Here is a 17190-nt window from a genome sequence, read left to right as displayed (position 1 = left end):
GGCCTTCCTGAAAAATTCCTTGAGTATGTTCCCATGAACAATAAGCAGAGGGCATGCCCCGCTGGTAACCAACACAGAGAAACCCAGTGGCTGAAATGATACTTCCCATTGTTTCTACCAAATGGGACACATGTACGAAGTTATTCAGGGAAATCCCTGTTGAGTTGGGTCATTACAGCAAAACCCACTTAAGATGTTTTTGGTCACTTCCAAGGTGGCATTAAACACAGAAAGATGTGCTTTTAAGCCTTGAAGTGGAACTCAAGAGTTCTGCCACTTGTCGGCTTCAGAACTTTGAATACGATACTCAACCTCTCCAAACTCAGTTTCCTCATGCTTAGGAGTAGAGTGTGGCTATTACTAAGAGGAGTATGCAGGGATTAGTGAAATGACGGGTGGCAAGGGCTTGGCATACTGCCAGCACATATGCACTGCAGGAGTGCTACACAGGGCGGCTGCACTAATTATTCTAACCACAGAATCTCCAAGGCTCAGGGACAATAGGATATGAGTGGTGAGAGAGAAAACAGTTGAAAAAGGTTTGGTTCCTTAAAGCTTTGGCCATGGAGTATATGGAGAGCGGCAAAGGATAGGGAGGACAGAGGACCAAGCCGGTGGCACAGCCTGGAAACTCTATTACCTGGGAGGCTAAGGCGAAAAGACTGCCAAGCTCAAGGCTTTCCTGGACTACAAAATGAGTTCAAGGCCTGTCTGGCAACTTTATAAGACCCTGTCTCAAAACGTAGAAAAAGGGCTGGGGCATGTCTCAATGGAGGGGCACTAGCCCTAGCATGGGAAGGTTCAATACTCAGTATTACCAAGAAAAGAAAAGAAAAAAAAAAAAACACCAGGAGAGGGAGGCAGCAGGTGATAGGGCTGCAGAGACCGTGACTTCTGCTCCAACAGCAGAGGTGGCACACTAAGATGGCAGCTGCATTCTAGGGAACAGCATATCAAAGCACATCTCTGACAATTCCAGAGAAAACATGTCACCCCCTCACTGGGCAGCCGGGAGACTTCCCTCCAGCAAGAGCACAGACCCACAGTCAGTAGCAGGCACATGCCCTGCTTCGTTGTTTGCTGGTACGAGCTACTCAATGATTTGGGGCTTCAAGCTCTGAAGGAAATGTTTTTGTTTGTGTAGCCCGGCCAGATTTCCTATGCTTCTAAGTACCCTACCCCACCCCTCCCATTAACCCATCTTACATCCATTAATGTCTCATAAGGACATCAGACTAAAGAGAATCATACACTTGGGAAGGATTCCTACCACCTATGCTAACAGAAAGAAAAAGGAGAGAGGTCAGGAGTCCCAACTCCCAGCTCAATGGTCTCCTTTAAGCCATTCATCTTCTCAGTCAGCTAGGAAGGACTGGAACCCAAGCCCTACACTAAGTGGTCCAAATACTTGCTGAAGCTCATACATGTACACGTACACACATACACACACACACACACACACACACACACACACACACACACACACACACAGAGAGGAGCACAGACTTGACAGACAAGTGAGACCAGAGCTCTCTAACCTCTGCTCTGAGCAACCATGACACACACTTCTCCTCTGCAGCTGTCATCTGGAGGAGCTCTTGAGGCAGGTCTCTGAAGATACTAGTGGGGTGTGAGGCCCAGAGTTTTCATGTCTAAGCTTGTCTCAGCTTCCCTGCCTGTCAAACACATCTAAGTCTACTTATTTACTGGATTATTTGGGAGAAATATGATGGTACTAAGCGATGTCCTCATGAACATTACCCACTACTACTTTCTCATCTATTAAATACAAGACTAGGGATGAGGTGGGATAACAACGCTGCCTTCTGGACATTAAGATAGCTCAGCTGGTAAGTGCACTTACTGCGGAGTCTGACAACCTGAATGTGATTCCTGGGCTCACACAGGAAGCTCATGACCTCCACACATGTGTGCTGGCATACAAAGCATGAGCAATGGTAAGTAAATGTTTTTTAAAACGTTGTCTTCCACAAAGACCAAATGGTAGATGGTGGCTAAGGAGAAGCATGTGCTAGTTTCATCTGCGTGTTGCTGGAGTCAAATATCAGCTTCAGTTTTTTGGCTTTTTTTTTTTTTTACGATTTTTTTTTTATTTAATGTATATGACTATGCTGTTGCTCTCTTAGACCCTCCAGAAGAGGGCATCGGATCCCATTACAGATGGCTGTGAGCTACCATGTGGTTGCTGGGAATTAAACACAGAATCTCTAGAAAAGCAGTCAGTGCTCTTAACCACTGAGCCATTTCTCTAGCACCCTCATAGAAGCAGGAGGAGGGGAGATAGAATAGGGGGTCTGGGGGGGGGGTCAGGAAATATAAATATCCAATAAAAAATAAGAAAAGAAAAGGATATGCAGTCACTAAACTACAAATTTTTTAACTTGTCAATAACATAAGGAATAAATGATGGAGGGCCAGGGTATAAATCTGTGGTAGAGCATCTGCCAAGCATGTGCAAAGCCCTAGTTTCCATACCCAACGCCAAAAAGGGAAAGAACCTAAAAGGTTGTCTTTTACTGAAGAAGAACAGCTCAGGGGCTACAAGCTTAGCCACTGAGAAGGTGATCCATCCCTACACCTACTCACAGTGTGACCCTAGTCACAGAGATCCAAAGAGCTTCCTTCCTCTGTGAGTGTGGTTTTCTCATCTATAAAATAGGGATGATAACATAGAGCCCCAAGGACTGTTAAGAACGTATTATATAATACATGATAGTACTGGGAAGAGCAGGGTACACGTAGTGGATGCTCACACTCATTTATACCACAAACACTGGTCCTACCATTACGTACTTACTACATGCTAAACCCTGTTCCAGGCTACGGATACATAGCTGAATAAAATCAACACAGCTCTTCCTCTTCTCAAGGCACTCACATTCCAGCAAAGGAGAGACAGACAGTAAATAAGTAAATATACAAAATGTCATAAGTGTAGAAAACAATAGAGCAACACGAAGAGAACTTGCTATCTGTGGTGGGTGACATTCTGCTCAACTATATCTGCCTCATCATCTGACTCGAACATCCTTTCTGCTTCAGTAACGGTAACACCTGCAGAGCTCTTTCCAAGTGCCAAGCTCTAAGCTGATGTGTGCTGTATTAACTCAGTGACTGTCACAACACTTCAGATGAAGCTGAGACTCAGATGAAGCAGTAGGCCTACATTCCTGCTAGACCTAGAATCTGAGCTCATTATGGCCCGAGTCCTGGACTCCAGGCATGCTGCTACATTCCTCACCGTTGGTTAGTCAAATCCAGGAGCTATGCTTACAAGTGCACTGTACACGAAGATCTGTGGAGATATGTCACAGGAAGAGGCAGTTTGCTGAACTGACCTGAATAAATGGCAGACAGAGGACGGTGGCACAGAAGCTCAGGGAGAGAGCCAGCAATTGCTAAGCTACAGTTCAAAGTCACTAAGCCCAAGTCAGACCCTCAGGCTTTCTCCTTCTGACTTGTTTTTTCTTTCAGAATTACCAATGTCTATATATGCGGAGGCTGTCTAATGTAACAGCTTCACCAATACTTCCTGCAATGTGCTAATCAAGCACACTCCCCTGTAACAAGAACTATAAAGCCAGGGCAAAACTAATTGGAACAATAGACAGCACAGTTAGAACACGAACTTCGGAAGCAGATGGGTTCAAGCCTGAAAAATGGCTCTTCTACTTACTAATCTGTGACCTTGGGCAGGTTTTTAAACTTCCCAGCCCCAGCTTCCGAATCTGTACTATAGGCACTTCTAAAGGACACTTCTACAGCTGGAACAAAATGAGACAGCTACGAAAGGACACTTGTGAAATAATAAAACAAAGCAACCTGTGCTATCACAGACATTTAATCCCATTTATATAACTTGACTTATGATGGGGATATGCACTAATGAGCTCATTATAGACTAAAGATAGCCTGATTTGAAAATGTACTACTTCACACCCTAGCCTTTCGGGCCATGCGGCTTGGCAACACAGCACTCCTTCCTGGTGATCACACGGCCACCTGGGAGCCAAGACTCACTCTCCCTGCCAGGATCACCATAAAGCCACTGTACTGTGCATTTCTAGTCCAGGGAGAAAAAATATTCAGAATTCAAAGTATCACTTCTACTAAACACACACACAGGTCACAAGAGTAAATGCTGTGATTATTCTGTTTTATACACAAAGTATATGGGGCTCAGAGAGCTGGATTATCCTGCCCAAGAACACAGTACTATTATATTGGTTTCCATGGCTGTCCTCTAGCTCTGCCATGGCTCTCTCCCTGGCTGTGTAGCAATTTTCCTCCTCATCCAACTAAGCTGGGGACCATCCTACCCATCTCATCTAGCCTGTGTCATCACAGGCAAACTTCCTGGAGAAATGGTGTGTATTTGTGTATGGGGGCAGCCAAGACTTCTTATCTTGGAAACACTCTGGTCTAATTCTATGAGGAATTCTCCTTTGATCGCCTCAGAACTTTGGTGTGGAGGAGGAAGCCAGCAAAGCATCAGAGCTCCCATTCAGTGTCCAGAGGAACAGAGGGAGCTAATGTTGGCAGATACCCAATGAGAAGCACTGGGAGGGAACAGGTCACTGGGTGGGGAGGATGGCTAGCATCTCTGGCTTTACCAGAAACATAAAGCCAATCTACACTAGACTTTATTTGGGTATACCTTCCAAGGGGTCTTGTTCACTGTAATTCATATTCAAAGAATAAACCAAGTGCTTATTAACAATCAAACTACGGTGCTCCTGAGCAACTTAAATTCCAAGATAATTACAACATAATGACTCAACTCCTCCCATCCCTAAAAGCAGAGCCTTGATTTCACTCCCAAATAACCAGGATTTAAAAAAAAAAAATTAAAAAGCCGTGTCTAAGAATTGCCTAACTGCAAGAATGAATTCAAACACTGAAAGACAAGGAGTTAAAACATACTGAGTACCTGTTTGGTCCCCCAAGGAAGAAGCCCACATATAATACCTGATTACTCCTCAAACCACAAACTCTTAATCTCATCTCACAGATAAGGCAGCGACTGTGGGCGGTGCACACCACCCTGATCGCCCTCCCCAGGATGGGATCTGAGGAGCACAGATGCCCACAGCTTCTGGCTTCCAAACTGTCAAACCTTCCATTACATTCAGCTGAGATCATTCCCAAGCAGACTCCCTAGCTACTCCTGGCCAATACCCAACCACTCACAACACAGGACTGACAAGGGTAGGGCTCCTCCAGGGATAGCCTCTGCTCAGAATCACCCTAGGAGTTGTACTGCATAACTCTCATCCTATGCTTCTGTTTATGTTTTGTCAGATCTGGGCTGTCTTTTCCCCACTGTCTCTCAGTATTTTTTGTTATCTTTGGTGGTGGAGGGTGTTGTAAGGGCAGAGGGCAGATATAGAGGGACTAGAAGATGAACAGGATTGGAGAGCATGATGTAAAATTCATGAAGAATCAATAAAAAGTAAAAAAAAAAAAGAAATTATTACTTTTCTTTTTACTTGTGTCCTGGAGGTGGGTATGTGTGTGGCATCACTCATGAGTGGAGGTGAGTGGAAAGCTTTCAGGAGTTCGTTCTCTCCTTCCACTAAGAGGATCCCAAGGACGCACTCCACGTTGTCAAGCTTGGCTGCTGAGTCACCTCCGTGCCCCTAACATTAAAACTCCCCCAGAATCCATGCACCTCTCAGCAACTCCACCATTAAGCAGACCAAGGCCATCACTGTGTGTGAATGGTCCCTGGGCTTATCCTTTGCATCTTTACAACAGCAGCCAGAGAGATCTACACTACTCCCCTGTTCAAAATCCTTAATGATTCTGTGTCATTCTAAGTCAAAGCCAAAATCCTCATCACAGTTTATAAAATCCTCCAGGCCTCGGCTTCCTCATTGCACTCTGACTTCATCCCTGCGCTCTCTGCCACAGCACAAGTCCTCATGCTGTTTCTCGAATAGCCAAGGCAGACTCCCTCAGGGCCTTCAGACTTGGTTTCCTCTGTTCAGGGTCACATACAGGTACATGCCACTCTCCCACACACTTTATTCCCTGCTGTGTGATCACCTCTGAAGACAGCCCAGAGCGTCTTCATGACTGAATCACTCTCCTGTGGCACCTCCATCCGTGGCATCCTGTTCCTTCCCCTCCTCGCTTTTATGCAGGAGAGAGAACAAAATCATTCTTCTCCATAAACCCCCTTCTCTCCTTCTGTGAGTGTTACTGACCTCCTCTGCTCAAGTGCCACATGGTGAAGGGCTTTGTCTAGCCTGCTGCCCACTTTATCCTGTGTCTACACAAAGAACACACTCAGCAGCAAATATCTATTGAATAAGTTACTGACTGTCCAGGATGCTTTCTATTTTGGGGGGGGAAAGCCCAAAACAAAATAAAAAAACCAAACCCTTCTATATTCTTCTAAAAGTAGATGGTAGTTGTCTGGTATCAGAGGAGGAAACACAGGTGGGTGGGAGATGATCTGTCAAGAGGGAAATGGCAACTAAAAACTATTTTATATCTTGATTGGAATGGTAGTTACAGGGACATATAAATTGATCTAAACTCACCCTTTGTACATTTGATTTTTTAAAGATAAACTCACTCATATATACTTGATTTTTAGTTATTTACTTATTTTAAGACACAGTCTCATTATTTTAACCCTGACTAGTCTGAAGCCCACGATGCATACCAGGCTATTTTGAACTCATAGAGATCTGCCTGCCTCTGCCTCCTGAGTATGTGATTAAATGTGTGTGCCCCCAGCCGAACATCATGTACACTGGAAATAGTACTCACTAAACTTAAGATACACCTTTAAGGAGAGTTAAAGATTCCTGAAGTACTGTACTTTAGACCGCCCAACTAAAACATGGCATATAAACCCAGTCAGATGATTTGAGCGTTGAAAATTATGTTTTTAATATTAATTTACTTTTACTTTATGGTTTCTGAGTATTTTTCCTGCACATATGTCCATGCCTGGTGTCCACGGAAGCCATAAAATAACAACAGATCCCTTAGAACTAGAGTTACAGACAGCTGTTAGCCACCACGTGGGCCTGGGAACTCAATCTGGGACCTCTGTAAAGCAGAGAGCGCTCTTACCCTCTGAACCATCTCTCTGGGCCCTGGAAATAGTTTACTCTTAGTGATCAAACTTCTGAAACTGTAAGCAAGCCCCTAATTAAATGCTTTTTTCTATAACTTGCCTTGGTCATGGTTATCTCCTAATAGCAATAAACCAGTAACTAAGACAACTATATTATTAAAATTTGATTTTAGTACTTGGGAGGCAGAGGCAGGCCAGTCTCTGAGTTCAAGGCCAGCCTGGTCTACAGAGCAAGTTCTAGGACAGTTAGGGCTACACAGAAAAACCCTGTCTCAAAACAATGACAAAACAAAACAAAACAAGACAAAATAAGGAATAAGCCAGGTATTGTGGTGAACATTAGATCAAACATTCAGGGTCATTTTTAGCTAGCAAGTTTAGGATTAGCCTAGGCTACATAAAATCTTGCCTTGAAAAAAATAGGGAATTCTCATAGAAAACAGGACATACTGCTTCATTTAGTGAGAAAACAGTACAAAATCTATTTCCTGAAGAACAGGGTAGAGTATTTTTACCAGAAAAAAACAACACGATAAATTCCTATAAGCCACCAAACTTGTTGTTACACACCTTTAACCCAGGGCTCAAGAGGCGGAGTCAGACAGTTTTCTACAAGTTTAAGGCCATCCTGGTCTACATAGGGCAGAGAGCTCCAGAACAGCCAGACTATAGTGAAACCCTGTTTCAAAACAAACAAACACACAAACAAACAAACAAAACAACCCCAGCCACATGACTGATCTTCGATTGGCAGCAAAAAGAAAAGGACTACTCAACTTCTGGGCCTGACCTCCTACAATCTTCCATCTCTTCACTGATCAGAGAGCCATGAACTCAGCAAACTCTTTTTTACAGAACTAAGACTCTCAAAAGTGTGATGCAGTGAGGTAGGAGCTCAGAGAGGCTCAGCTACAGAATTGCAGTTGGGCAACCATAGTTAAGGCAAAAAAGCAAACTTGTAGATGACCCAGAGGCACAAGAGTCACAAATAGCCAGAGAAGGCAAATCTTCCTAGAACTAAGCTTACAATTTTAAAAACAGAAATGGATCTTAGTGATCTCTTCCTCCTCCTCCTCCTCTTTCACCTCCTCCTCCTCCTCCTCCTCCTCTTCCTCCTCCTCTCCCCCCACCTCTTGTATTTCCTAAACTTGCTTTGGGCTATGTACATGTGCATGGACATGAGCCTCACACTAGCTGTGAGACCCAGGGCCAGTGCTTTAGTCTTCTGACTCTATGTCCTCATCTCTATAAAGGGAGTGAGGCCCTTATCCGTCTGATAAGGAATGAAGGAAAGAACAGCATTTGATTGCATCAAGTGGTTCTGCCAGGTGTCAACCGCTTCAAGCACATTATTACATTATCTCCCAAGAACAACATAAATAATCCTGTGATTTTAATTTTACAGATGAACTTTCCAAGATTAAGAGAAGTGAAAAGACGTGCTACTGGTGGCTATTTGAGGCCAGCTTGGTCTAAAGAGTGAGTTCTAGGACAGCCAGAGGTACACAGAAAGAGAGAGAGAGAAAGAGAAATAGAGAGAGAGAAATAGAGAAAGAGAGAGAGAGACCCAATAAATTTTTAAATATTACAAGAGGAATGGATTCTCTGGTTTCTTACTCTCCTGTCTGCAGTTGTACAGGCCATTTCACTTTGCTGAGCCTTGACTTCCTCCTGTCCCAAATGAAGAGTCTGTCTTCAGGTCTGCCAGGTTCCTCTACAGTCCCCAGATTTTGCAACAATTTCTGTTGTTCATGTTCACTGTTGACTTGGGTTCACTTCAGAGCAGCCCAAACGCTTGTCACATTTTTATTTGAAAGATCAGACTGACATAACACGCATCTTTGCAACCCTGCTGGAGTTAACGGTTGCCCTTGGTGTGTCGAATATAAATTTGAAGGATCTGTGTGTTTAGCTTGTAAATTTCAAAGACACAGGATTCGTTACATTAGTTCTTACAATATTTTATCTTGGCTAATGGATGTAATCCAAGAGAAAGTTGACAGACCAAAACCCTCTGCTCCTGCAAACCTCATTTTTTATATACTTTCTTCTCTTTGACAAGGTGGCAGGGTCATGAGGCCCCTTACTGAATTATGTGTTTGGTAGTTTTCCAGATAAAAAATGGATGGTCTGTTCTTTATTATGGAAGCTATGTCATGTGAGGGGATAAAAGTTGATTTTAAAGTAAAAGAACCAAAGTTTCCATTAGGTCTTGGCAGTGACTCCCACATGGCTCTAGTGGCTTGCTGTGTTTAAGGTTATTATTTGTAGGTAAAAGAGTACACAAAGACAGGCAGAGATTTCATAAGGTTAAGAGTGGCAATAAGTCGTGTGATCTGTTGGGAATAAAGAAACCCCATACACTGTTACTTCAATGGACAGTGGATATTAAGAGCAGAGAAGGATTAATACACTGGACATCACTCTGCCAGGAGCTTGCAGGTTATACACAGGGCAGGCAGAAGAGGACACTGCTTAGATTTCAACTCTGTCACCACATATATTCTGAATAAATGTACTACCATGACTAGCCCTAAAAATAATTTTTAAAGATTTTACTTGTATTTACATGTATGTATGGGGGGGGCATATGCCAAATGTGTGTGGGTACTCCATGAGGCCAGAGAATGGCAGACCCTTGAGCTGGTGTTAACAGCAGCTGTAAGATGCCTAATAAGGTACTAGGAACTGAACTTGGGTCCTCTGGAAGGGCAGTAAGCACTCCTAACTGCTGAGCCATCTCTCAAGCCTTCTACTTATAAATCCTGCTTCTGATATTCATGAATACTTTCAGCACTTTCCAGAATTATTTATCTGAACAGAGAGTAAAAGAAAAACTTATGATTCTCAAATCCTCCCTACTATTTACTGATCATTTGATCTTGGACAATTTCTTAATTTCTTAGAGCTTCAGGGCTTTTTTTCAATAAACTGTGGGCCACAGTGGCTTTCTCAAGCAAGCTGGAGGTGATACAAACAAGGTGCCTGACAAATGGTCTATGAACAAACATAAAGTAAACATAAGGCCTATATGTCCCCACCAGAGCCTGGTATAGAAATGCTCAGAAGACACTTCCCAAGCAAATATATATTGGTCTTTATGGCTGTTTAGTACAAGGCTATACTGCCTAATTCTCACAATGTCAGAGCAGAGTGTTAATTCAGTTTTATATAGTATGAAAAATGGAGCTATTTTCTGACCATAAGGCAAGAAAAAGTTTAGTCAAGGCAGTTCTTAGTATCCTTGGTGTTATGACTGGCTCTCACGGCCAAGTGTACACCCTGCTTTCTGTGCTCACAGCACTCTGAAGGCTGAAGCAGCAGCATCTCAAATAACTGGCCACACAGCAAGACTTCACTACAAAAAGAAATGGAAGGAAGGAAGGAAGGAAGGAAGGAAGGAAGGAAGGGAGGGAGGAAGGGAGAAAAAGGAGAAGGGAGGGAAGGGAAGGGGAGGGGAGGAGAGGGGAGGGGAGGGGAGGAGAGGAGAGGAGAGGAGAAAAAAATGATGATACTATCATGACATTTTGTAACCAAGGAAACCTGAGCAGAGCTCCCAGCTTTAGAAACTAAGGCCTCAAAAAAAACTAGTTCACCTTTTAGAGCCAATCATGACAAATGAAGCAGTTTCCATAAAGGAATACAGCCTGCCAGGTGACACAACAGGAACCCCGGTCATTCTATCTCCTTCCTAGTTATCTGGAAGATGTCATTCATTTGCTTTACATCATTCAAATGTCCCTTCCTTTCTGAATCTTGCTTGTATAAAACCCCCAAATTTCTCTAACTTTCTTAAAAGATTTTTTTTTAATTTGTGTGTCAATGTACATACCCACATGAGTTCATGTACACCACAGATGTACAAGTGTTCAAGAGGCCTGTGGTGGTGTGAACGAGAAGGGTCCTCATTCAGTGCGTGTGTTTGAATACTTGGTCCCTAGTTGGTGGAACTGTGAAAGGATTTGGAGGTGTGGCCTTCTCAGAGGAGGTGTGGGGCTGGTTTTGAAGTTTCAGAAAAACTCTTTCCATCCCCCAGTGTATACTCTGCTTTCTGTTTGTGAGCTCTCAGCTGCTGTTCCAGCATCATGCCTGCCTGTCTACCACCACGCTCCTTACTACGATGGTAATAGATCCCAATACCCCTGGAACTATCAGTCCCAAATAAACTCCTCCATGTATAGGCTGCCTTAGTCATGGTGTTTTCTCACGGCAATAGGAACTAAGACAATGCCAAAAGGCTGATCAAATCTCTTGCAACTGGAGATACAGTTGTAAGCTATCTAATGTATGTGCCGGGAACTGAAGCCAGGTAGGTCCTCTGCAAGAGCAGTAAGTACTCTCACCTGCTGAGCTCTCTCCAGCCCTCCTTTACCTCTTTGCCCTGCTGATTCTTCATAGACATTAGCATCACTGGACATTACACTGACAGTTTATTACATCTGCTCAGCTAACTCTCAGGTGAGCTTCAGAAAAACAAGGAGCTTTGCTGTTCTGTTTACTGCTGTACCACAATAAAGCGTGTGTCCTATGGTTAGTACTCAGTAAGTATTTGTTGAATGGCTAAACAAATTGATCCAGTGTGTGGTACTGTGTAGTAGTAATAGGGGCTTCGTTTTTCTGCTGTGTAACCATGGCTCATGTTTCACCTGGATTGCTGTAACTTTGATTGTTGACTGTTCTTTTTATCTCTACTCTGTCTCATAAATTCCATATGTTAATTAGCAATGAGAGAGACACCCACAAAGCTCTGTAAGATCATCAATCCATGGCCTTAACCCATCCAACGGCTTCTCCTCACCATTAGAAGAAATCCCGATTCCTTCCATGGCCTTGAACCGCCCATCGGTACTTGTCCAAACCCTGCTCTCACTAACCTTTCTTTGAGCTTCAGGCACACCAGATTTTCTATTACTCAAACATGTCACCATCCTGTCAGTTCTTTCAAGAAAGAGTTACATTGTGTAGATCAGACTGGCCTTAAACTTCTGACTCTCCTGACCCCACTTCCCAAGTATTATCTTTTCTTTTTAAAAATATTTTTAATTTATTATTGGTGGGGAGGGGTTGCTGCCACAGCCCACACGTGAGGCCAAAACAACTCTGTAGAGTCAGTTGCTTCTTTCCACCTTTATGTGGGCTCAGGGACTGGAGTCAGCCTATCAGGCTTCTATGGCAACGGTTTGTTTTTAACCCACTGAACCATCTCATCAGCCCTGTCTTCTCTTTTCAATTTTAGGAACAAAGATCTATTTTTATTCATTTAAAACCCCATTAAGAAACAAAACAAAAAACCATGACTTTGGATCTATGCCTTTAATTCTTCAATTACCAAAGACTAATGTAAAAATAATTCGATAGGGATTATGGGGTTAGAGTTGACAAGTGTCAAGTTGCTTTGTGATCTGAGGCCTTTGCTTGCCACTCATCTTTCCTGGACTGTTTCCCCTAGGCTGATGATTCTGCCTCCTCAGCAGGCTCTCAGCAGAAGCATTAGCTCCTTACAGAATCCCCACACACTAAAACTGCCCTGTCCTCTAACTCTCCCACCACTCGCCCTCACTTGAATACCAATGCCTTTTATCTCCTCCTAGAATTTACTTCACGTGAGCTGTGATGACTCTGTGTGCTAACTTGTCCTAACTTTCCTGCCAGAAAGTGTGAGGACAAGGGGTTCTGAAATTCACTGCTGTAGACCAAGCATCTAGCACACATAGGTATTCGGTAAACAAGACTGTACCAGCAAACTGATCTTATAGCACAGCCAGAGTAAAAGACGCAGGTAAGTGAGCCACATCATTGGCCCAAGAATGCTGCAGGGCACTGGTTTCCATCCAAGGGCAACTACCCCACACCACTGGAATACGTGGATTTCAGCCAAACTTACTTAGGAATGGGTACCCGAATTAGTGTTCCTTCCACTTCTGGGTTCAGATTCATTCCACTTTCTCTTATAGCCTTGATAGCTGCAGCTGTACACTGAAAACCAGATCAAAAGGTAAACAGAATTAGTAAATAATTATTACCAGATGCAAGCCCTCTGTCGATAACTGGCAACCCATCTTGGCAGAACATGGAAACATTTAGTTCTGTTACCAGTAAGATCAGGAAGTTACACTGGTGTAGAGTGCTTTGATCAAGCTGAATAGCAAACTATGTCCACTCCTGGTACCAGTGTATTGCGGAAGGAAAAAAGAAAGAGTAGAAAAAAGAAAAAGAAAACAGCTCTGCTTCTTTGAAAAGATTTCAATGGTTTGAGGCAACACAGATCAAAACCACAATAAATTCTCAAGGGAGGAGGGCTGGTCTGTGCAAAGATCGGTGCAAAGACAGATGAAAGATTTCATACGTTAAAAAATCCAGTTGACATTTTACACTCAAAATATACCAGTGCCAATGTGGAATGAGTAAATAAATTTAACTCGTTCACATCTACACTCAATACCAAGCTTACACACACTTCAGCATAAGCAATAAACCTCCAATGGTATGCACAGCAAAAAGGGGAGAATGGCAGAAGAGTCAAAGCACGATCTTGGAGTCAGAAAAGCTTCAGTTTATATCCAGCTCTGGGACCAGGATCCCTGCGAGGTATATTTGATCATTCACAATCAGAGATGATGAGGTACCGGGACATCACTAAGACAGTGAGTGAGCTAAAGCACCTTACTCAGTGATTGGCACTGTTAACATTCAGTAAGAGCTGTTAGTGTGTGAATAAACTGTGTCCGTGTACTGAGCACAAGTTAATGGCAGAGTCAATGGAAGCATTACACTGAAACACTATCACCCTAACACCCTTCAGGAGCCCCTCTGACAGGCCCCCTCCCTGGTACAGAGTCCCTAACACTCAGCCTCACCTTGTAGCAATCCTAAAAGCAACAGAAAGTGGGTGGAAGACAACAAACTCACAAGAACAAGGCTTCTGACATACTCAAAAGTATTTCAGGTTTTTCCAGAGCAGATCATGCCATGCCACTGGAATTCAAGGCCAATCCCTGTCTTTGAGTTCCTCTCCAGCTCTTATGTCTGAAAGGCACGGAGGGTGGCACACACCAATTTTATTTCTCCAAGCATCTCACTGTTAATGTTTTAGAGGAGGTATCTAAAAAACTTCCATTCCATCTTTAAATAACCTTAATTCTATACCTGTATGAGGTCAAAATGTCAAACTAGAATATCCACACCCAGGTGTGAAGAATCTAAAGCTTTAAAATGGCATTTCTGGCATAGACTCTCAGGTTGGAAAGGGAGCTGTGATATAACCAAGCACCAGCTGTTGACTGTGAACAAGTGGCCTACAGGGTAAAGCCAAATCCTTTAGAACAGACAGCATTCTCTGACAACCCAAGAAACAGGCAATAAAGACACGACCTATCAAACGTCAGTTCCTCTCAGGGGTAAGGAGAAGCTGAACTGCACTTAGCCCACTGCTGTTACTTTGTCTTTGCTATAAAGACCCTCAAGCTCGTATACTCAGTCACCATTACATGAGGAACAGACTATGAACACTACAGACCTATGTGGAGCTGAAGAGACGGCTCAGCACTTACCAACACTTACTGCTTTTGCAGAGGAGCTAAGTTTGTTTCTTGGCACCCACGTGGCAGCCACTAACCATATGTAACCCAACTCCAGGGGGTCCATTACCATCTTCTGGCCCCTGTGTGTACCGCATGCACATGGTACACACTAAGCAGATAAAACACTCACACACATGAAGTCAAATCAAAGAGGATAACTAGGCAAAGAAATAAGGTTAGTGTCCCCCTGCAGAGAAGAGCTATTCTTAACAAAATCCTTCATGTGTAGAGTTAAGAGTAAAGGGAGCTCCCCCACTTCACAGAGGAAGCTTTATCTCCCATCCCCCAGCCTTCTACAGCTTCTCACCACATAACTAGCAACTCCCCCTACCACCACCAAGCTCCCTTTCAGTCTAGCTCAAGTAGTCCCACGCAACCTTCCCTTGAAGGTACAACAGTACTCACTCACCAAGCTAGGCAGGAAGTGTGCCCTAATATTTCTATCTTCACAGTAGAAGGTACAGTGCCAGCTGAAGTATAAGGCAAGTGTGCACCAAACACTTAAACAAGATCTTGTTTAAAAAAATGTATTAGAAAAATGCATCTCCTGATCTTACTTCAAAACCTTATTTTTTACATTTTATTTTTTGTTTTATTTTTTGTATGTCTTTATATTCAGGGAAAAATGTTAAGTGGGATTTTTCTTTATATATAAAGAAACCCACTGAAAGTAATTCTAATTTATCCTAGGTATGTATATTTTGGTAGGACACAGACCTCAGGAAATTACAATCATTTCTCTAACAGTATGTTTAAACGATTCATGGGTCAAACAAACAAACAAAAGGCATACATACATATACAATTTCCTTCCCTCAGCCTAGTCTTTATTCCATCCCTAGAAGGGAGCACTCACTGGTATCCTAAGGCAGATTGGTTGCTTTGCTCTTAATACTAACCAACTGGTTACAGCTGCTAGAATACTGTATATAGTGAGAAAGATCACTGACCCCATATGGGGATAGGCAGAGAAGTGTTGCACCATCTATTAGCAATGCCTGCCCTTGCTATTCTTAAGCTAACCCTCCATGATGGACAAGGAATGGCAAAATGTCTGTAGACAGTAAACAGTCAACCCTGTTAGTGCCATATCGATTACTGCCCTTCCACTTTACACTTCGGTGAGCCCTTATAATACAAGGTACATGGAAACAGACCTCTAGGACCTCTTAAGCATCATTGAGTTCCCAGCCTACATATAGAACCTACTAACTTGGAGGACTCCAAAGCCTCCATGTCAAGCAGAGCTCTGTGCAATAGCAGTGTGAAGCTGGGGGAGGTGGCTCCCTTCTCTGAGCCTGCTGCTGCCTGAGCCACAAAACAGAACACTTGTGTTAGTCTTTCTGTTGGTGTGTGAAAGAAGCTGTAAGAAGGTGACCACCAACCCAGCAGAGATCCACACATCTTCCATCCACAGAAAAATAACGGAGACTGATAATTTTTGTTGTTGTTGTTCTTTGCTTTATTCAAATGATGCTATGGTTTTTATTCGCTTCTTTTCTCTCTCATCATTAACTGTAGCTTCAGGCATGTTTAGGAAAGGGAGCAACTGTGTGCACCATTTATCAAGCAAAATATATGCTAAACAAATGCAACACAGTTTTTGCCTTCAATGCGTTTGAAAGATTTTACATGTAAATCTGTACTGTGTCACAACAGCATGACACAGAAATGTTCAGGTTTGGAAAGAAAGTCAACTGCACGTGAAACCGAGAGGAATTCTATAAACACAAGGAGGATTAGCTCAGCATTTTGAAGCTATGAACCTTAGTACTCTATAGGCAGCTTCTAAAGCTGGAGGAAGGAAATGTTTAGTTAGAGCTGTTTGTTTAATGTATACACCAGATGAGAACAAGAAATTCAAAGGACAACGTAACTACCACTTCCTCCCTGTGCCTGTACATGGACCCCACTACTGAGACACTGGTAAAGCTTTTCCCAAAACCCAGGGAACTGCATACTAAAGAGATGGCAAAGATACTTTAGCCGAAAGATGAAAATATACTCCAACTTCCTAAGAAAAAATTAAGCAGTTAATACCTCCTCCTGCTTCATAAGAGATGCTCTGGTGGCCAATCAGGTGCTACTTCTGTGAATAACATTTGCTATTTAATAAGAGAAGTGGCTGGCTCTGAAAAGCAATCTGTCTGATGAGGTCTTCAAACTGTAATTAGGAGGCTATTCCCTAAATTGGCTTACAGTGCCTATGGGATTAGATGAACAGGGAGGAGAGGCCTCAGTGGTCCAGAGGGGGCCAAGGAGGGAAAGCTGACAGTTTCCTTTGCATCCATTTCTATGCTCCTCAGTAACACTATGAATAAGTGCTTCCTTCCCATTAACCTGATAACACATATCCACCAGTTTAAGGACAATGTATGGAACGCTTTCGTGGTCCAGGCACTGTGTTTGATGTGGATAAAATGAACACATTATATATGACTCTTCTACTAAAAGCTTACAACCTAGTGGGTAAGTGACAGTCATACTGTACCTCAA

General features: G+C 43.1%; 1 protein-coding gene across 3 annotated transcripts in view; it reads right to left on the bottom strand.

Moving 5' to 3' along the window:
• Nucleotides 1-17190, bottom strand: part of Mrrf (mitochondrial ribosome recycling factor) — a 54625-nt gene that overhangs the window by 17596 nt on the left and 19839 nt on the right. For all 3 annotated transcript variants that reach the window (XM_030251998.1, XM_017319228.2, NM_026422.2), the window contains one exon: nt 12999-13090. In XM_030251998.1, coding sequence (XP_030107858.1) covers nt 12999-13090 — 92 coding nt within the window. The remainder of the gene's footprint in view (nt 1-12998; nt 13091-17190) is intronic.

This window comes from Mus musculus, chromosome 2, assembly GCF_000001635.26.
Source record: "Mus musculus strain C57BL/6J chromosome 2, GRCm38.p6 C57BL/6J".
In the NCBI taxonomy this organism is placed as follows: Eukaryota; Metazoa; Chordata; class Mammalia; order Rodentia; family Muridae; genus Mus; species Mus musculus.
This window is presented reverse-complemented; position numbering and strand designations above follow the sequence as displayed.